At 37.4% G+C, this 22,177-nt stretch overlaps 1 protein-coding gene across 1 annotated transcript; it reads right to left on the bottom strand.

Moving 5' to 3' along the window:
- Positions 1-6,784: 6,784 nt before the first annotated feature.
- LOC108678522 (discoidin domain-containing receptor tyrosine kinase B) lies at positions 6,785-21,447 on the bottom strand. Its single transcript, XM_018166972.2, has 7 exons — positions 21,095-21,447; positions 15,480-15,582; positions 14,828-15,051; positions 13,033-13,212; positions 10,013-10,149; positions 9,010-9,214; positions 6,785-8,714 (listed from the first exon to the last, which is right to left on the bottom strand). The coding sequence occupies exons 1-7, from the start codon at positions 21,342-21,344 to the stop codon at positions 7,006-7,008; spliced, it is 2,808 nt and encodes a 935-aa protein (XP_018022461.2). The 5' UTR covers positions 21,345-21,447; the 3' UTR covers positions 6,785-7,005.
- Between the last annotated feature and the right edge of the window lie 730 nt (positions 21,448-22,177).

Genomic DNA, 22,177 nt, shown 5'->3' with positions numbered 1-22,177 from the left:
AGAGAGAGAGTTGAGTAAGATATGTAGGAGATGGGGTTCAATGGATGGTTTTGTCGGTGAATAGTGGGATAGTGAAGTCAGATGTTTTTGAAATGCCGTGTGATGAGGAAATGCAGTGTCTATTGAATTTAAAAATTGCGCAATGAACGTACGTGCTAAGCAGGACAAAGCCCGCCCCATATTAGGGTTTTCAAAATTTTATCCTTTGCAGTCAAGTTTCTGGAATGCTCCCATTAAACTCTTACTTGCCCTTCTCTCATAATAAACGCACAACATATTACAATTTTCCTATTCTGTTTTTTTTTTCGCTAAATTCCGGTAATTTCCCGTTAAACTCTCATTCGTTTTTTCATAATAAGCAGACCTTAAATTAGGGTTTTCAAAACTGTATTATTTTATAACAGTTTACAGAAGTATTTCAATAAACTCTCAATCGCCTTCCCCTCCTAACAAATCAACCACACTCTACGGCTTACAAGTCATTATTATTATATTTTTCACCAGTCTACGGAAATTTGCCAGTAAACTCTCACTGACTTTCCCCTCATAATAAATCGAACAAAATCTGTTCATCTGCGCGTTTCGTACGGCGTTTGTTCAGATATTCGGCAATGGCATCACAGATTCGCACGCGATGGTCGCGCGCTCGGTCGCTCGGCGTGAGACGAAGGCTCTGTTTGCTCGGCGTATCTCGCGGCGATCGCGGCGCGGGAAGTAAGTTACGTAACAATCGAGTGTCAATGAGTCATGTTACCTCAATACTCTGTGAATACCAACGGATGTAGTGTGAATACCCATTTATACAGTGTGAATACCCAGGGATGTAGTGTGAATACCCATAATATAGTGTGAATACCAACAGATGTAGTATGAATACTAATAATACAGTGTGAATACCAACGGATGTAGTGTGAATACTAATAATATAGTGTGAATACCAACAGATGCAGTGTGAATACTCATTCATACAGTGTGAATACCCATTTATACAGTATGAATACCACTTTATACAGTGTGAATACCCATTCAAACAGTGTGAATACCCATTTATACAATGTGAATACCACTTTATGCAGTGTGAATACCCATTTATACAGTGCGAATACCATTTATACAGTGTAAATACCCATTCATACAGTGTGAATATCCATTTATACGGTGTGAATACCACTTTATACAGTGTAAATACCCATTCATACAGTGTGAATACTCCTATATAAAATGTGAATATCTATTAACACAGGGTGAACATACACGTTTAATGACTGAATGCCCATGCAAAAAAGCATGAATTTATGAAATGCGTATACCGACAAATAAAGTGAGAATACATTGGCGTGNACAAGAGCCCATTTATACGTACATTCGTTTCTGGATTTGACCTGCAAAGTTTGAAAAGTTGTATTTCTTTGAAGACGGAATTCTTATCATTACCTCTTTATTCATAGGAAGACATAATCTTCATTGCAAGGAGAAGAAAATCTTAATTTTTTAAGGAGAATAATATATATACCTAGACAGGAACAATATTTTTCCTAGGGTGGAAAAATGTCAGCCGCTATACAGCCGCCTCAGTTTCTAATTAAAGGATCGCGGAAAAATAATTAGATCGCGGAAATAATATTCATTGCAAGGAGAAGAAAATATTAATTTTTAAGGAGAATAATATTTATACATAGGCAGGAACAATATTTTTCCTAGGGTGGAAAAAGGTCGGCCGCTATACAACCGCCTGAGTTTCTATAATTAAAGGATCTCGGAAATAAAGAAACGCTCGCAGGGTGCCAGCAAATTTACTACAACGAAGCTGTCGTTGGGAAGGCGCTTACTGGAATACAGAACAAACATGAAAGACATTTACTCCGTCGCCATGCCTGCTAAAACATCACAAACTTAGCAAATATTCAATAAGTGATAAAATAAAACAATATTGCGGTAAAAAAATACTAGAAATGCGGTAATATTTTGCGTTACGGTTAACAAAGCACACATAAATGTACAAATTAATATGACTTGAATTGATTAATACTAACTATTGAAATAAGTTTTATATGACAGATTTATCATCGCTGATGCTCAATTTAATAATTTGCCCTAAAAATTCAGAACATTGAGCAACTTAGTAATTTTTTGATAATTACAAAATTTAGAAGTTTTTAGTAATAAATTAAATTCGTCAGCATAAATTCACCCAATAATTCAGGCTTCACGTCAATAATCAAGTCAGCCATTAAAATGCCATAACTTCATTAAATTAGCCATAAATAATTTCATTTGTTGAGCCAGCCATAGAGTGAAGTAAGCCATTCGGCCCGCCATAAGATCAGCCATTGACCCAGCCACAAATTCAGCCATGAAGCCAGCCAATAAGCCAGCCATGAAGCCAGCCAATAAGCCAGCCATGAAGCCAGCCAATAAGCCAGCCATCAAGCCAGCCATCAAGCCAGCCATCAAGCAAGGCAATAAGCCTACCAAAAATTCAACTCTCGGAAAAATAAGTGAGACGTTGTCCAAATAAATGCGAGTCTTTCTGACTCAATTAGACCCCATAAAAGAGCCTATTAGAGAAACGTCCGTTCTCTGCTTCTGTTCTAAGTAAGATAGTGGGTCACTACTTGGGCAATACGAGACACTTATTTTCCTGAGTAAACACTATTAATTCCGTCATCAAGCCAGCCAAAAGACAGTCATTAATTGTATTACATTATGATTACTTATTTTGATTTTGTAAATTGAATAACATTTTGCCGAGGACCGGCAGAGGCAAAAGACGATGTAAATGACGATGAGAATAATGATCTATCATACACGACTGAGTGAAAGACTTAAAAATGATACATGATTTACCAAATACAAATCATATCTACAATTGAAAATCATCTTCTACATCATCATTATTGTATACGGAACATAGTATCAAAATTCATTATCACCACACAATTAACGAAACGAGTACAAACTAATTTTTACACAATTGAAATAACTTTTTCATGACAACCGCAGACAATTTTTCTTCAATTTTACATAACAGGAGAACAACTGCTAACAAGAGAACAGAGGCAGAAAACATATACAGTTCTTCTTTTTAGATACGATGCGATTTGCTACTAATTTTGTCCGTCTTATTTATGACTCAAATTATTTCCATTGTTGTAATTCAGGAATATATATTTACGCAAAATTTAATTTTAAAAATTAAATTTTCCGAAATTAGGCTGAATCTGATAGAATGCCGTCTGAGATGGATATAATAGAGTATATACATGAAAAAATAATAATACAAAATCCTTCACAAATATACGCGTGACTAAGTAATTTGTATACCACTATGACTTTTATTTAATTATTTCATTCAACTTAAGTTTAATTCAAGAATAACCCCGGATTTGCCTTAATCTACTCATGATATGGGTTATTTTAAAGTACCGATTGATATGTCTTGGATTGATTTTCCTTTTCCATTTTGGAGGAAAATGTTTATGAAATCTTTGAACGTATGAATTTGATTTAATACATTTTATATGAACATGGAAATTAATTATTGATCAGAAAATTTGCGCTTTAGAATCACTGCAGGTTCATTAGAGCGTCCAAATTTATCGATCATGATGGCACGCTGTGGAAAATTATAAATAGAATTATATTAAAAAAAGGCCATCTTATATTACATTAAAATGAAGACATTCAATGGAAAGACCTGATTTGGAAAGACTTTTCGGAATCAACAAATATTTTTCGTAAATGAAAATTCATTTTTAACAGAATAATTTAATGATAACCTCATCATTGATTCGCTGAAAAAAATGCGGCCAATGGACATGCATTGGGTCATCGGTAATATAATAAAAAAAATTTACAAGACAACCAGGTTCGTAAATCTTTGACTCCAATTAGCTAACGTCGATTCTTTGGAATGAAGAATCGCAGGAAAATGGCTGCTAAAATTTCTCATGATGTGAACTTCATTTAAACTGCATATTATTAATTAGTTTATGAACACATAAATAACTTTTCTTCTGCCCAAGAGGGACATTCGGTTGTTTCCGTCAACAATATTCCTGTTGAAACTGAAAATTCCTTGAAATTTTCTGGGCATTAAAATCGCCTAACTCATCTCGTTATTAAAGACGACAAATAAATACTCGAAATATGGACTTTCAGAACCTCAAGATTCAGAACATGTGTGAGAACGACCCAAAATATGTAAAGTTATTAGTACATAAGGTAATTTATTCATTAATTGATTCATGTCTTTGTTCAAAGCTGTCGCCAGCAAACGACCTAGCATTGTGTATTGCACTAGCTCCTTCTTGAACATAATTTTAACTTTCTAATACATTTGTTATTGAGAAAAAACTATTTGGGATTACAAATAAACGCAATGTTTCCGATGCCTACGGTTATAGTAAAACTGCACAATTTGGACAACTATTTTAAGCTTATTTTACAACCATGAGCCTGTTTAGGTCAAGTGGAACGTGGATAAGATTACTCACTGAGCGCCAGATTCATTCACTGTATTTAAATCAAGTATATCGGTCATTTAATTGACGCCTACATGACAGGATAAGATATGAATTCGTCGTTACCGGATGTCAGTTACATATCCTAACTGTAGAACGAATGTCTTATCTGGCAGATAGAATGTAATTTTTTGCAAGGTCTCTTTTTAAATACAATCTCCTCAATACATTAGTCAAGGTTACAATGCATCTGAAAAAAACTCACGTACGCGTACAGATCACAATGGGGATTGCTGAATATATATTTGATATACCACAATAAATGACATAAGTGATGCAAAATTGATACACGAATAATAATGAGTGGCGTGCTTGCTCACCATGCATGCTATTTCTATGTCAATTAGGGAGCGTTACTATATGTTTTAGTCCTATTATTGAGCATATCAGAGTATTTCGCTAGAAGCAGGGATGCGCTATTTTTTTGCTCGGTATTATAGGCCTTGGTCAAGTTTCTAACTGAAGCACCAAAGGGTCCGTAAAAAACGACGTGCAAGGCAATATATTTTTTACATTGAACAAGATAAGGTACGACTTTTATTGTAGGAAGAATATTGTATTAATTTTAATGTAGGAAAAATGACTCTCGCAAAATGTAAGCTATCGCTGACATGGGATTATTGGAAGTTAATTATCTGCACTTACCGGAGGCAATGTGACCTCAGGGTGGCTGCTACTGCAAACAAAATAAACCCCTGATGCCAAATTTGGGATGCTAAACACCCGTCGCCAAATTTGGGATGCTAAACAGCCGTCGCCAAATTTGGGATGCTAAACACCCGTCGCCAAACTTGGGATGCTAAATACCTGATGCCAAACTTGGGATGTTAAACAGCTGCCGCCAAACTTGGGATGCTATATAAACACCCGTCGCCAAACTTGGGATGCTAAACACCCGATGCCAAACTTGGGATGCTAAACACCCGATGCCAAACTTGGGATGCTAAACACCCGATGCCAAACTTGGGATGCTAAATACCTGATGCCAAACTTGGGATGTTAAACAGCTGCCGCCAAACTTGGGATGTTAAACAGCTGCCGCCAAACTTGGGATGCTGAATTCCCGCCGCCAAACATGGCATGCTAAACAGCCGCCGGCAAACTTGGGATGCTGAACCCCAACGCCAAACATGTGACGTCAAACACCCGATGCCAAACATGGGATGCTAAACAGCCGCCGCCAAATCTGGGATGCTAAATACCTGATGACATACTTGGGATGTTAAACAGCTGCCGCCAAACATGTGTAGTCAAACACCGGACGCCAAACATGGGATGTCAAACATAGTATACCAATCGCACTTGCCAGTTCACAGCGTCAATATCATACCAAATCAAATAAGAAGACACGACCATCAAGGCGCATCTAGGTAATTATCTTTATTAATGCGACCAATGATAGTTCAATTTCTTGAATATAAATTTGGTGTTGTGGCAACTTTATGACATTACACTAATAATTGATATCCGGTAAATCAGGAGAGAGATGATGAGATTGGGATAATTGTCTTCAAGTTTCATGAAATTTAATCTTCTAAAAATTCTCAAGTTATGATTGCGTGAAAATTTTAATCTTGTCATGATATGAGCACCGCAGGGACTAATTTAGATTCAAGAACTCCGTGAAACGTCCTGCCTTTATGCGTGATTTACTGAATGTTGATATCACGACCTTGCGCATCGCTGAGTCTAAAATTTACAAATGTATTCAAGACCCTGCATGACTGAATACATTCACAACACAAAACATTATACACATGTAAGGGTATCCACAGTGTAATATAAATTATTAGCTATGCTACAGTTTCCTAGCCAAAAGCTCATGCAAGTTCAGCAATATACGAGCAATTCTCGCCCAAAGTTCGATCTAAACTTCGGGTCACAGTGAGGCATAGATTTGGATTATCAAGATTAACTTTTCCTCGATTATCCAGCTCCTCGATTAGCCAGCGAAGATCAGGACCAAAATTTACCAGCAAAAATTATATAATTAAATCAGAGATGCCACTAATACCGTATATATTTGATCCAAGTATATTTACTCGAGGTACGAAAAACTTGATTGTCTTCCCAACATTATTGAGATCAGAAGTTAAAAAGTTACTTATTTACATGTTCACAGAGCACACATCGAATTACCTTGCACTTGCCGTATTGTTCAAGGGCATCCATAAAATTACACGCTCACAGAAACATTCTAAATAAAAATCCTAATGAAAGGACAGAACAGAAAATATTAAATAAATTTCAACGTACGTTGGAAAGCAAGCACAAATTATTTAACAAAAAATGCATTCTAATGCATGCATAAAGCTTAATCGAATACTTAAATTTTGTAAAATTGCTTGTCAAAACAGGCGCAGAAAATAATATTTTTACTTTCACGATAATGAAGCCAAGCAAGCCTCACTTGGCTTTCAAATGAACCTCGTAAAACGAGCAGCTCGCGGCCAGCGCCTAATATATTCACAAGCGGTTTAATTTAGTCGAAATAGTCGACAGAATAGCCCATATTTTTACGCTTCAGGAACATATGTATCTCCCAGAAAGGCGGTCTGAGCCTGTCAACAGCGCCCCAACATGAGGTCAACATTTGGTACATCTCTCTGCCATAGACGCTAGGCTGCGGCAACAGTGTCGGCTGACCGTCCACGTGACACGTCTGGCAGATGCGCTCCACGGCCGCTCTGTCGTTGAGCTCTTCCAGGGGCCGTTGACGACACATTGTGAATATTTCCCAAAGGGTTACACCGAACGACCAGACGTCCGTTTTAACTGTGTACAAAGAATGAATGAGCGATTCGGGAGCCATCCATCGCACGGGTAGCAGCGACCGTCCCTCTATACTGCAATAATCGTCAGCGTATATCGATCTGCAAAGCGCCACGTCGGATATTTTGATTGCAAGACCGGGGTCAACAAGGCAATTTCTCGCTGCCAGGTCGCGATGAACGATACTTTTTGATTCTAAATATTTCATGCCAGCTGCCACTTGAGCGGCCATGTGCAATAAAGCCCCACGGGATAAGTGCTTGACTTCATCTAAGTCCACATCTGGTGGCAGGATATCGATATCGCTGGTCACGTGACGCCGCAGAAATTGATAAAGGTCACCGTACTCTGAGAACTGAATCACCATCACAGGGCCTTCACTCTCAGCTATAACTCCCGCTAAGCGAGCAATATTATCATCGTGCAACTGACTCAAAATTTGTATCTCTTTCATGAACTTATCTTTTGTGATGTCGCATGATTTGGGCTTGAGTTTCTTCATTACGTGAATGCCGTTGGTGTAATTCAACTGTTGTCGACTTGCAGACTTACTAGGTTCGAGTTCGCAAAGCTGCGCGTATCCGAAATTACTTTCACCGATAACATGCAGCAGTTTTATCTGACGAGAGAAGAGCTCAACCACAGCAGGATCTTCTTTGTGCACATTTGATTCTGGCAGAGCGCAGTACGCGGAGCCGATAACGCCTTGGACGTCCGTTGGAGGGGGAGCATGTGATGGTTCTTCGGGGGGTGGAGGAATAGGTGGTGGAGGGATGTTCATGATGGCGTTCATGAAAGGATATTGTGGTACTGGTGAGAATCTGCACAAATCCCGACCTCTGGATGACGTAAGGGTTACGTCTGGCACCGCGTAATCCAGAGAGTCTTCGGTGTCAGGGCCCATGTCGAGAGGCTCTTCGTACGCGATCGTGCCACGCCCAATGCTGTAGAAACCTTGACCGTTCATTGGTCCTTTGTACGGTTCTTGGTACATTGCTGCGGTCTCATCAGAGATTTCCAAGTCACCATAATACCTGCTCTTGTTGTGTGCAAAGTCACTCACGATGGACCCATTACTGAGGGTGATCGGCCCTTCGCTCACCTCAAGCACGATCTTCCTCTCAGCAGCAGAGTCACCACATTGTTGTGCCTTAGCCCCTTTCTTCAGATCTTTGTTCCTGTAATACATAATCACGAGGAACACCGGCACCGTCCCAAAGATGACTCCCAAGGTGGCAATGCAACCGATCAGAAGCTTCGAGTTTTGGTAGTTTGGCTTCTTGGGGGACTCGGTGGGAGGCTCAGGCTGTTCGATGATGGAGGCTTTCTCTTGGAAGTTGGGGTGGTCGGACGGTGCCATGTCTTGAGGAGCGATGGTTTCAAAAGCTGGAGCAGGCGTGAGCTCGCAACGGCATGGCACTGAAACCGGAGTAATGAATCTTCATGTTAATAATAAGTTTCACTAAATTTTTTTGAACGACCCTTTCCTAACCCATAAATATTTTCATCACACATTCTATATTATAAAACTATAGGCAAACACATTAGATATGATTTCCTTGGGAAATGGGCGTTACAATTTGATAATTTAAAATTTACAAATAAAATCCGGGTTGTTTCACTTCGATAACGAGAATGTTAATGCCATTCTTTTGTTTTGTTAGTACTTATTAGCATATTTACTTTGCTGGAAGTAAAATAGCTTTGAGCTCACCAGAATCAAAAGTGACCTCAGAGATCAAGATCCACTTGTGCGCGAAGTAGAGCTCGAGTTTGATGCGTTGAGCGACGACGCGGTTCAGTTTGACGGTCACAGGCCGCGCGTTCTCGAAGATCCTGTCCGCTTCTGGTACAAACTCTTCCACGCGCTCGTACGTCTCGTTGTCCGTACTCACGTACACGTCCGCGCGTGAGAAAATCTAAACGGATAAATCACAAGAAAAACATGAATAAAATTCAACCCGAAAATAAATTTCATTGCACATGTAAAAAAATTAGAAGTCATCCAGAGAGAAAATCGAAACAGACAAGGCACAAAGAAAAACATTAATAAAATTCGGCCCCCAAAAAAATCTAATTGCATATGTCAAAAAAAAAAAGAATTAGAAGTCAGCCTAAGAGGAAATCTAAACGGACATGTCACAAGAGAAGAGAATTAAACATCGATCTTCGATAAAACGTAAAATGATAAGTCACAAGAAACGGAAAATAAAGGATAAATATCTTCAGAGTAGCCGTAAGAAATTTATGTAAAATATAGTGTCGAGTATAAAGCGAGAATTTAATTCTGAAATTAACATTGCAAATTGTAGGTGAAGGAAAAACGATGAATCACCGCGAAATTTAGAGTAGTTAGGAAAAAGTTACTATACAAATTAAGTATTACATACGATAACCTAATTGAGAAAGCCATTTAATATTCTTTTCACTTGTTTAAATGAAACCGTATACAAACTAAAAATCTCATTTGCCCGTCAAGTCTACAAGTGAAACTAAATAACACGATCTGCCTCATAATAGTGCCGAAAAAAATCTTCAGACCGAGACAACTTGGAATTTTTATCGTTCAATTGAATCAACTGTCAAGTAAAACAGGAAACATCCGATGCAATGGAATAATAATGTACAACGTTTACTTTTAAATTTCAAACAATAATTTTCCTTTGCGGGAAAAACTTGATTAAAGCAACTTCTACTTGAGCAAATGCCGCACCCACCTGAACTTGTTTCGAGAGGAGGTTGCTCGTGTAGATGTGGATTGCTGAGAAGTTTCTTAGCTGATCGAACTCGAAATTAATTTCGATGAATTCGACGTCAGGCCTGGAGTCATTCTTCCAGCCAACCCACTCGTAACCTGAGCATTCAAGAGAAAAAACTTATGTCCCTCATTCCGAACTCAGATTTACGAATGAGGGCACTTAAAATCCTCATTCCGAACTCAGAATTAGGAATGAGGGCACTTAGAACCTTTATTCCGAACTCAGATTTACGAATGAGGACACTTAAAACCCTCGTTCAGAACTCAGATTTAGGAATGAGGGCACTTAGAACCTTTATTCGGAACTCATATTTAATAATGAGGGCACTTGAAACATTCGTTCGGAAGTCAGATTTACGAATGAGGGCACTGAAAACCCTCATCCGTAACTCTCATTCTCAAACGAGGGAACTCATAACCATCGTTTGGAGCTCACATTTCAGAAAGAGGGAACTCATTACCCCCATTCACAAACATTTCAGAACTAGAGAACTCTTAACCCTCATTCGGAAATTATTCTCCAGTTCTAGGAAACTCAAAACTTTCATTCGGAACTCACATACTAAGACGAGGGAAGTCAAACCCGTCATTCAGAAGTCTTATTCCAGATTGGGACAACTCATAATTCTCAGTCGGAAATCTCATTTCCGAATCAGTGAACTCAGAGTTCCCACTTTCGGAACTCAGAGTTCCGAATGAGGGAAGTCATATCCATCATTCAGAACACATATTCCAGAAGAGGGAAATCATACACCAAATGCAATTATGTAAATATAAACGCGTTCATTTATTACTCACATTTTGAAACAAAATATGTGGTCCAGTCATGAAAAATAATCTGAAGTAACTTATTCATTTTCCCGTTTGTATTCATGGTATTCTATATTTGTAAGAGATTGATATTACACTACATAGTAGGCAATCATTCTTTTCATTCTGAACAGTGTTAAAAATACGAGCAGTGGATACGCTGAAAAGTATTTAAAAAATTAATGCGGTCATTAGAGTTACAGAAACTTTTTTATTCTTTATTTTTTATTTCTTGAGTTCAGACAAAAATTAAGAGGGAGATTGCCGAAAAAAATGAATCGATCATATGAGGTTATTTATGGATGGATATTCAGATTACAGTAGTCAAAAGAAGGTTAAAATATCATACACACCATTCCCAGGAAATCACTGGTACGCATCTCAAACATATTAAAACAACCATCAATATTAATCTTTCGTATCAACCATCATCATCTGTTTTCATCGTCAACCTACCAAAATCGAGTAATTATTTCGTTGTATGTATACAAGAATAACCGATGTAACTCGCTATTAACTCGCCTGGATAACTCTATTCTCATAGAAAACAATTAAATAAAATATATTTATTTTTAGATTATAAAAACCTTGCTAACGGATCTTATTAAAAATTATAAGCTTGTGCTACCCATCTGCTATTCAAGGATATTATGTATGATAATATTCCAGTGCAATTTTACACACAAAAATACATCTCGGAAAATACAGTGTGCAGAATGAATCATATGTATATAATTAAAACATTAGCTTAGTATGTGTGCTGTGAGTGCAATACAACAACTTACCCATTAGCGATCTGACGGCACAAAATAATGAACAAAGTCCATTAACTCATTCCACTTCTACTTAATGATGATGGATCCTGAACTAATTAGCAGCACCTCATGCAAGCGTTCGTTGCAAGCGTTTGAGTGGGAGTGGTGAGTGTTTAGTATAGTATAGTATAGTATAGTATAGTATAGTATAGTATAGTATAGTATAGTATAGTATAGTATAGTATAGTAAAACATAAAATAGTATAATATAGTATTCATAAGTTATTAAATGTTTCCAGAGAGCGGAAAATTGATATTTGTTAACATTTTCCAAAACGACTTCTGGAGCGCAAAAGTTCCTAATATTTTACAAGGTCTTGTCCTGAAAAATTTTATAGTTCCGTATTTCGTAGTCCGATTATGTGGCAGGTGATTAAATTGAGGTTATTGTTGGAATTAGTATGATTACTTTAAAACTTCGCCATATGAAATTAAAAAAAATATCGAAATATTCATTGACGAAAATTTTCAGAACTATTGAATATTATAAAAATATTCGTGCTTACAAAGCCGTCCTGAAACCCACTCACTCTACTCACGGCAAAGAAAGTCCACTTTAAGACCACTCACTTTTCTCACGGCACAGCAAGTCCACTTTAAGACCACTCACTCTTCTCACGGCACAGCACGTCCACTTTAAGACCACTCACTCTTCTCACGGCACAGCACGTCCACTTTAAGACCACTCACTCTTCTCACGGCNATACCGGTACATGTTCCCTGATACCGGTACATGTTCCCTGATACCGGTACATGTTCCCTGATACCGGTACATGTTCCCTGATACCGGTACATGTTCCCTGATACCGGTACATGTTCCCTGATACCGGTACATGTTCCCTGATACCGGTACATGTTCCCTGATACCGGTACATGTTCCCTGATACCGGTACATGTTCCCTGATACCGGTACATGTTCCCTGATACCGGTACATGTTCCCTGATACCGGTACATGTTCCCTGATACCGGTACATGTTCCCTGATACCGGTACATGTTCCCTGATACCGGTACATGTTCCCTGATACCGGTACATGTTCCCTGATACCGGTACATGTTCCCTGATACCGGTACATGTTCCCTGATACCGGTACATGTTCCCTGATACCGGTACATGTTCCCTGATACCGGTACATGTTCCCTGATACCGGTACATGTTCCCTGATACCGGTACATGTTCCCTGATACCGGTACATGTTCCCTGATACCGGTACATGTTCCCTGATACCGGTACATGTTCCCTGATACCGGTACATGTTCCCTGATACCGGTACATGTTCCCTGATACCGGTACATGTTCCCTGATACCGGTACATCTGTCTCTTATACACATCTAGATGTGTATAAGAGACAGCCCTTGTCACGTCCCCCCAAGTCCACCCTGAAGTTGGTGTGGCCAGTCTCCCCGTCGGTGAGCTGTCCAAGTCCCCCGGTGAGACGGTCGCCGCGCCGGGCGCCGTCGTACGTCAGGTCGCGCAGGCTGTCGTCGCTGCCGCGCATCTCGCCGTCCTCCATACTGTACGACAACAGCCCGTCTGCCGGGGCGAAAAAAAGTCGACGTGTTGATATAAATAATCATAAAATATTTGCATTAAATGAAGTTCGACGTAATTTTACACTGATCTCATTAATAAAAAAATGCTAAATGCCAAGTCAGCATTAGAGAGAGGAAACAAAAAAAAGTATTAGTAGTTCACTTATCTCACTCGTTGCGCGAATTACGTATAACAACCAATGAGTTATCTAATTTTCCACACGAGTTGAAATAAATTTTTTACTCATTTCCTTCAAATTTTGTATATACATAATTATATCTATACACTGGCAGATTATATTGATATAATTATTCACCTTATATTTTTATATCATGTACTTATATTTGATTATATTAAATAATTATCCACTATAATTATATCTATACAATGGTCGAGATATCGCTATATACATCCATATGGCAGAAATTTCTCTGTATTACCCCAGTAACAGAATCAATATAATTACAGGTATTGCATTCTATTTAACAATATTCTAATTTCACTCGAGCATCTACTGTTTTGAATCCAGCAGCACCAAATTAGGTAAACAATTCAGCGCTCAGAACTTGTTATGCTTAATTAAATTCCCCCTCCTAACTACTCATGAATTTTCATAAGATTCATGAATCATTCATGAGCTGAACACAATATTTGAGGGCAATCAGAACTCATTAAATACGCCCGTCAAGTGAGGGGAGCTAAATACGCGAGTCAGGCGAGGGGAAACCTTCCCTCGCTGCGAAATGTCAAACTTTCTCGACATTCCACTTAAGACTTTAATGCACAGTGAATTATTACGCACTTAATGAACGATATCAAGATTATTCCACCCTATTTCACTCATGCTTTGTTAGTGATTTTTTTTATTATATATAAAAAATCGACAAAAATTCTACCCTATTTAACACAAAATTTATTAATGTAATTTATTGCATTATACCTAGAGCGACATTAAAATTTTTCCACGATATTTCAATTTTTTCAATAAACATTTTGTTTTGTTTCGAGGTGTGTGCTTGAAATTTCTTGCTACGCTGGCCATAACGTTACAGTTGAAATATTTACTGCCTCNGTTGCTTCATATGATAATAAAATAGTAACAATGAAATAATGTAATAATAACAAATATAATAAAATATTATAGTTGCTTCATATGATAATGAAATAATAATATGAATATAATATAGTAATAATGAAAATAATAAAATATTATAGTTGTTTTAAATATAGTTGTCGTTTAAAAAATGATAACTTTTTATACAAATATAATAATAATTGTTCTAGAAATATATAGATATTTTTAATTAAAATTAATTTAATTAAAAATAGATATGAATATAATTAAATATTATAGTTATTTCAACTATAATTGTCGTTTTAAAAATTAATAACATTTAATATGAATATTATAATAGTTGTTTTAGAATATATAGATATTTTTATTTAGAATTAATTTAATTAAAAATAGATATGAAAATAATTAAATATTTGAGTTGTCTCATATATAACTGTCGTTTAAAAAGTTAATCACATTAATACAAATATTTAATAGTTTTTTAGAAATATATGAATATTTTATTATTACTAACGCGTCTCTACCATCTCACCTGGTTACCACGTCCATCCTTGTATGTAACCCAGTGGTCCATACCAGGCCTGTAGTACTGTAACTTGTACTTCTCAGCGTACTCTCGCCCCTGGCCGTTACCAAACCGACCCTGCACCTCCACCTTGGTCACCACGTGTACCTTCACCAGGTTCACCTCCAGGTACTCAAGCCCTTCGTCGTATATCATGGCCCGGGGGCACCATGCCCCGCCCCCCACCTCGATGTGGGCCCTGTAGGGGCACAAGAAACAAATTATCCGTCTTGTGATTGGTATTTTTAATTATATTTTCGAAAAATATGAAGGTATGAGATATAATATAATTAAAACACTATAATACCTAATATTTTCAAGGTATGAGGTAGCAACACGCTGGCATAGAAGTGATAACCAAAGTAGTAATACTACCTGGCGTAGTAATACTACCTGGCGTAGTAATACTACATGGCGTAGCAATACTATCAGGCGTAGTAATACTACCTGGCGCAGTAATACTACCTGGCGTAGTAATACTACCTGGCGTAGTAATACTACCTGGCGTAGTAATACTACCCGGCGTAGTAATACTACCTGGCGTAGTAATACTACCTGGCGTAGTAATACTACCTGGCGTAGTAATACTACCCGGCGTAGTAATACTACCTGGCGTAGAAGTAGTACCTGGCGTAGAAGGCGTTGACGGCAGCGTCGTAGAAGGAGGACGCGGTGATGTGGTGGTCGGGGATGGACTTGTCCGCCATGCCCAGGGCGCTGTCGCATCGCTCTGTCGGGGAATTGTTTATGGGGAATTAATTCGAATACTAAACTAGATTATTTCCCTGTAAGTTAAATTAGATTCATGAGTTCATATCTTAAATTTGATTATTTCCCCACAAATTAGTAAATATTAATGTGTTAGATTAAGCTAGATTTTTTTCCCTGTAAATTAAAATAGATTAATGAGTTCTAGTCCTAAATTAGATTATTTCCCTGCAAATTAGATTAGATTCATGAGTTTAAGTCCTAAATTGGATTATTTCCCTGTAAATTATATTAGATTCATGAGTTCATATCACAAATAGATTATTTCTCTGCAAATTAGATTAAATTCATGAGTTTAAGTCCCAAATTGGATTATTTCACTGTAAATTAGATTAGATTATTGAGTTCATATCATAAATTACATTATTTCCCTGCAAATTAGATTAGATTAATGGTTCCAATCCTAAATTAGATTATTTCCCAGCAAATTAGATCAGATTAAAGAGTTCTGGTCGGGGATGGACTTGTCCGCCATGCCCAGGGCGCTGTCGCAGCGCTCTGTCGGGGAATTGTTTACGGGGAATTAATTCAGATACTAAACTAGATTATTTCCCTGCAAATTATATTAAATTCATGAGTTCATATCGTAAATTACATTATTTTCCTACAAATTAGATCAAATTAATGAGTTCAAGTCCTAAATTAGATGATTCCCTGCAAATTAGATTAGATTCATGAGTTTAAGTCCTATATTGGATTATTTCAATGCAAATTAGATTGCATTCATGAGTTCATATCATAAATTACATTATTTTCCTACAAATTAGATTAGATTAATGAGTTCAAGTCCTAAATTGGATTATTTCCCACAAATTAGTAAATATTAATGTGTTAAATTAAGCTAGATTTTTTTCCCTGCAAATTAAATTAGAATAATGAGTTCTAGTCCTAAACTAGATTATTTCCCTGCAAATTAGATTAGATTAATGGTTCCAATCCTAAATTAGATTATTTCCCAGCAAATTAGATCAGATTAAAGAGTTCAAATTCTGTTCAGAGTTCAAGCCCTGATTTCGATTAATTACGGGTCGTAAGTCTGTTTAATTACATAACCACGACCTGCCTGATGATGTTATGGAGATATAACAGGAGCGTGACACAGCAATATCGGCGACAACAATAACAGAGCTTCATGAAGAACAAACATAAGAGCCCAGCATTAACAACAATAATAACGTAACAGCATCAAAAACAACAATAATACACCAGTATATACAGAATAGAAATAGCATACCAGTATCATCATAAAAAATCGCCAGCATAACTAAACAACAAAAAATATAACTCAGTACTCACTGCAGTGAGTGACAGAGAGCGCGTTTTTTCGTCGACGAAAACATGAAGTCACGGACGGACAGTCAGACGGACGGAAATGGCGAGCACAATAGTGCATTTTTTCCATAAATGAGAAAATGCGCTAAAAACTGGCTAGTATTAACAACAACAACAACAATAATTAGGAGGCCAACATCAGCAAAACTATCACAACAACGACGGCAACAATATCAACAGCAACAACAACAGCACCAACAACAGCAACAACAACAGCAACAACAATAACAGCAACAACAACAACAGCACCAACAACAGCAACAACAATAACAGCAACAACAATAACAGCAACAACAACAACAGTAACAACAACAGCACCAACAAGAGCAACAACAATAACAGCAACAACAACAGCAACAACAATAACAGCAACAACAACAACAGCACCAACAACAGCAACAACAATAACAGCAACAACAATAACAGCAACAACAACAACAGCACCAACAACAGCACCAACAACAGCAACAACAACAACAGCAACAACAACAACAGCAGGAGCGTCAGAACAAAAGCAGCGTGTCGAGATTCCCTCAGGAAGAGCTTCGTTGTGGCACTTAAACCTTAATGTATATAGAGTAAAACAAGGTGGTGGTGATGCTGGTGATGGTGGTGCTGGTGATGGTGGTGCTGGTGATGGTGGTGCTAGTGATGGTGCTTCTGTTAGTGCTAGTGACTGGGCTGCTGCACTTGCTTTGCTAGTAATGCTTTGCTAGTAACCCACTGTACAAGCAGCCGCTGCTAGTAACGACTACGGATATGCCACAGCTTTCCAAATTTGGACTCGCATAAGGAAGCAATCTCGAATTAGATAAGATAAATGTCCATTTAATGTTGGATTTAAGTTCATGTTTTTATACATTATTGTGAGTAATATTTTTGTGGTATGTGATGCAGCAGTTGTCGGAGTCGTGCAATGTACAGATTTATTTTTATATAACTTTCTTTGTGCTTGAACGTATTTTTTCTAGTAAAAAAAACTACCTCATTAACAATTCACATTATTTTTTTCTCTCATTAAAGTGCTGCACCCATAGGAAGTTAATTTGAATAGCGTGTTCATTGAAAATAGTTTTTAGTGTCACTTGCAAACGATTGCCCGTCACACTTAATTGCCAATCAGAGGACAATCAATTTTAGAAATGACCGATCACCGGACGTTGCTATGCCATGTATATATACCATACATCCATACATCAGACCATACATCATATTTCTTATCTCTTAACGTTTCCGTAATTATTATTAATTACGGATTAATATAATTATTATTATTAATTATATTTCCGTAATTATTTCCGTATTGGAGAATCCGGAAATAAGTCTACACATAAATATTTCTAAATGCGTTTAAAGTGAATTTGAGTGAAATTTCGGCCAGATGAATCTGATGAATTAATGAATATGATGAATAATTCCATGAATTATTTAATTTCCTCGATTATGAGCTAATAGCGTTTTGGAAAATGAAACTTTTTTACAGATGTAAAGTGAGCTTGAAACCTGCTTCGATTTTGTCACACTTATCTGATTTAATAAAATGTTAAAGCGTTTAGTAGTTTATCAGGAACGCTGTTTCAGAAATACTGTATTGTTATGGAAGAGTATAGATTTATATGAATTGATTATTATAATATTATGCTGCAACGATTTTAATATTTTACGTTTAGAGTTTTACGTTCGTCTGTTCAGATTTTCATTATTTCAGGGGGTTATTCATTTCACCTTCATTCATTATTTCAGGGGGTTATTCAGTTCACCTTCATTCATTATTTCAGGGGGTTATTCATTTCACCTTCATTCATTATTTCAGGGGGTTAATCATTTCACCTTCATTCATTATTTCACGGGGTTATTCATTTCACCTTCATTCATTATTTCAGGTGGTTATTCATTTCATCTTATAGAGACGATCTGGTGCGGGCCACAATACTGCACAACGGAATCGTATATACCCGTTCTGTGGAATATATGTGTAGTGCCGAACTCGCGGAATTGCCGATTCTATGGTATTGGCAGCCACTTCGCCCTATCTGTAGAATCAGCATTTCTATACTATATAAATCTACGGTTAGGTCTGTCAGCCAAGTTTTTTTTCAATATTAAATATAAATGAGCTTGAATGAACTTGACCTGTCCTTTTCTAACTCTGTCTGTCAACTTATGTTCCAACTCTAACTCTAACGTCCGATTTTCTGAATCAGTAACGAAATGCTGGTTCTACAGATTCGTCAAACTGGCTGCCGATTCCATAGAATCGGCTATTTCGCGATTTCGGCACGACATATGCATGAAAAGCCATCGTGCTTTTCCAATCGAACTGAGCTAGTATGACAGTGCGTGTCACAAAGAGAAGTAGTTCCCCAGCATTATCAGAAGCGCTGTGTCAAAGGTGCAGGATCAGGGAATCTATACCTGAAGAACCGTATGAATAGTTCTGTATCAGGAGTACCGCATCAGAATTACTATATCAGGAGTAGTGTTTCAAAAGTTCTGTATTATACTCACCGTATTAGCGGTACGTTATTGAATGCACAGTATTAAAGTTACTATGTTCAAAGTATTAGATTTTGATGCAATTTGACTGGATCACTGTAACGGGAGTACTGTATCAAATAGACTGTATTATATGTACTGTATCAAATATACTGTATTATATGCACTGTATCAAATATACTGTATTATATGTACTGTGTCAAATATACTGTATTATATGTACTGTATCAAATATACTGTATTATATGTACTGTATCAAAGTTACTGCATCAGATGCACTGCATCAGAGATACAGAATGAGCTGCTGGCGTCACAAAGAAGCTTTGTGGCGGCGCAAGCAAGACTCGAACCTTTGTATTTATAAGAGGGCGCGTCGGGAGAGAAACATAAACGCCATCTAGAATATGCAGCGGTAGCTTAGGAATATGTTGAGTGTAGCTTAGGAATATGTTGAGTGTAGCTTAGGAATATGTTGAGTGTTGCTTAGGAATATGTTGAGTGTTGCTTAGGAATATGTTGAGCGTTGCTGGTGAATATGTTGAGTGTTGCTTAGAAGTATGTTGAGTGTAGCTTAGGAATATGTTGAGTGTAGCTTAGGAATATGTTGAGTGTAGCTTAGGAATATGTTTAGTGTAGCTTAGGAATATGTTGAGTGTTGCTTTGGAATATGTTGAGTGTTGCTTAGGAATACGTTGAGAGTTGCTTAGGAATATGTTGAGTGTAGCTTAGGAATATGCAGCGCATTGCTAAAGAATATGAAGCTTGTGAAATGTGAATACGTATCGCATTGTTTTGGAACAAATTGCGCGTTACTTAGGAACATGTTACTTAGGAATATATAGCGTGTAGCGCTACCCTTGAGCTAATAAATATGTAGCGCGTTGCTCAAGNGGAATGTGCAGCGTGTGTCTTAGGAATGTGAAGCGTGTGGCTTAGGAATGTGCAGCGTGTGGCTTAGGAATGTGCAGCGTGTAGCTTAGGAATGTGCAGCGTATAACTTAGGAATTTGCAGCGTATAACTTAGGAATGTGCAGCGTGTCTCTCAGGAATGTGCGGCGTGTAACTTAGGAATGCGCAGCATGTGGCTTAGGAATGTGCAGCGTTTGGCTTAGGAATGTGCAGCGTTTGGTTTAGGAATGTGCAGCGTATGGCTTAGGAATGTGCGGCGTGTAACTTAAGAATGCGCAGCGTGTGGCTTAGGAATGTGCAGCGTTTGGCTTAAGAATTTGCAGCGTATAACTTAGGAATGTGCAGCGTGTAACTTAGGAATGTGCAACGTAAGGCTAGCAATGTACAGCGTATGTCTTAGGAATGTGCAGCGTTTGGCTTAGGAATGTGCAGCGTTTGGCTTAGGAATGTGAGACGCGTTGCCTAAGGGGACAATATCTGTAATTTAGATTGTGACAGGTTTAGTTTACACGCGAGTAATGCCGAAATAAGTAGACCTACTCGCGGCTGCGCCGCAATTTCATAAAAAAAAATTCAACGAAAAATGGATTATTCCAAAGCCAACAAAGATCAGAGTGCACGAGCAATCACTTCTATGAAGACTTTTTCAGAAAATTCATCATTATTAATATTATTATAGGTTATCAGAAAAAATATATTATATTGAGTAAGCAAATATATAATAAAATTGTACTCACTTAAATTGATGGCTGTCACAGACTGGCACATGACAAACAGAAGCAAACAGATGAGCATCACATGTAGCGGCGGTTGCCAACGATCCTTTTTGGAGAAATTTGTCCACGAATGCAAATTTTGAATTCCCATGATCTCCCTGGAATTTCCTGGAATCGGACGTCTTGGTTCCGGTAGACAGGAATGTGACAGAACTTCTAGACAGGAATCACCGTCCTGAATTGACGGGTGTCTAGAGGGAATTTCGTGCATCGGAGAAATCGCGAATTTCTCGTTGGATGAAAAGTCGTGGCGGCATATGGAGCAAGAAATCTAGTTATGTTGCACCATTTTATTTTATTTTATTCCATTATTATTCAATAACGAGGCAAGGCCGACGTTTAGTCCATTTTCTGGAAAATTCTCATTCACACAAAATTGTTTCCCACAATAAATGTGGAAAGAAATTTAATGTTCCTCAAGCTTTTCTATTGCAATAAATCACGTTAAAATTCATCTCAATTATAATCCAAAAGAAATAAATTATATTATTATACCAGAACACATTTTAATTTTGTTCTCACTTCACTGATGTTTACATTAGGGCGATGTATCATATCACTTTCGTATTTTCATTTGATTTTCAAATCACTAAGTTCCACGAAAAAAAAATAAAAATTTCAGTACAACTGCAAATATGTTCAATCTGTTCAAAATCTATTAAATTTCTCAAAATTTCACGTGAACACGTTTATTAATGAAAAATTTTTTTTCCTGAAATCGAAAAAACATTATTAATTGATAATAAATATTGAAACAACTCGAAATAAGGCACAATTCTAACGAAGTAATAAAACCTGGAAGTCGAACACTATACACCCAAAACATAAACCTTTTTCAAAAGACCATAAACACACTTTGAAATTATTAATTGGCTGAAATATATTTATAAATATAAAATGCGATAGCAGGTAAAATGCAAATCACTTACGCAGTGCATATAAAAAACCTGACCCGAGCCAGAAGTACTCTTTTAAAAAGACCCAAGTTTGTCTTGAAAAGCCCACTTGAAAGTCCATTTGCAAGCGCCATCGCCCAGAAACCGA

Source organism: Hyalella azteca, unplaced genomic scaffold (assembly GCF_000764305.2).
Source record: "Hyalella azteca isolate HAZT.00-mixed unplaced genomic scaffold, Hazt_2.0.2 contig15967, whole genome shotgun sequence".
Lineage (NCBI taxonomy): Eukaryota > Metazoa > Arthropoda > Malacostraca > Amphipoda > Hyalellidae > Hyalella > Hyalella azteca.
This window is presented reverse-complemented; position numbering and strand designations above follow the sequence as displayed.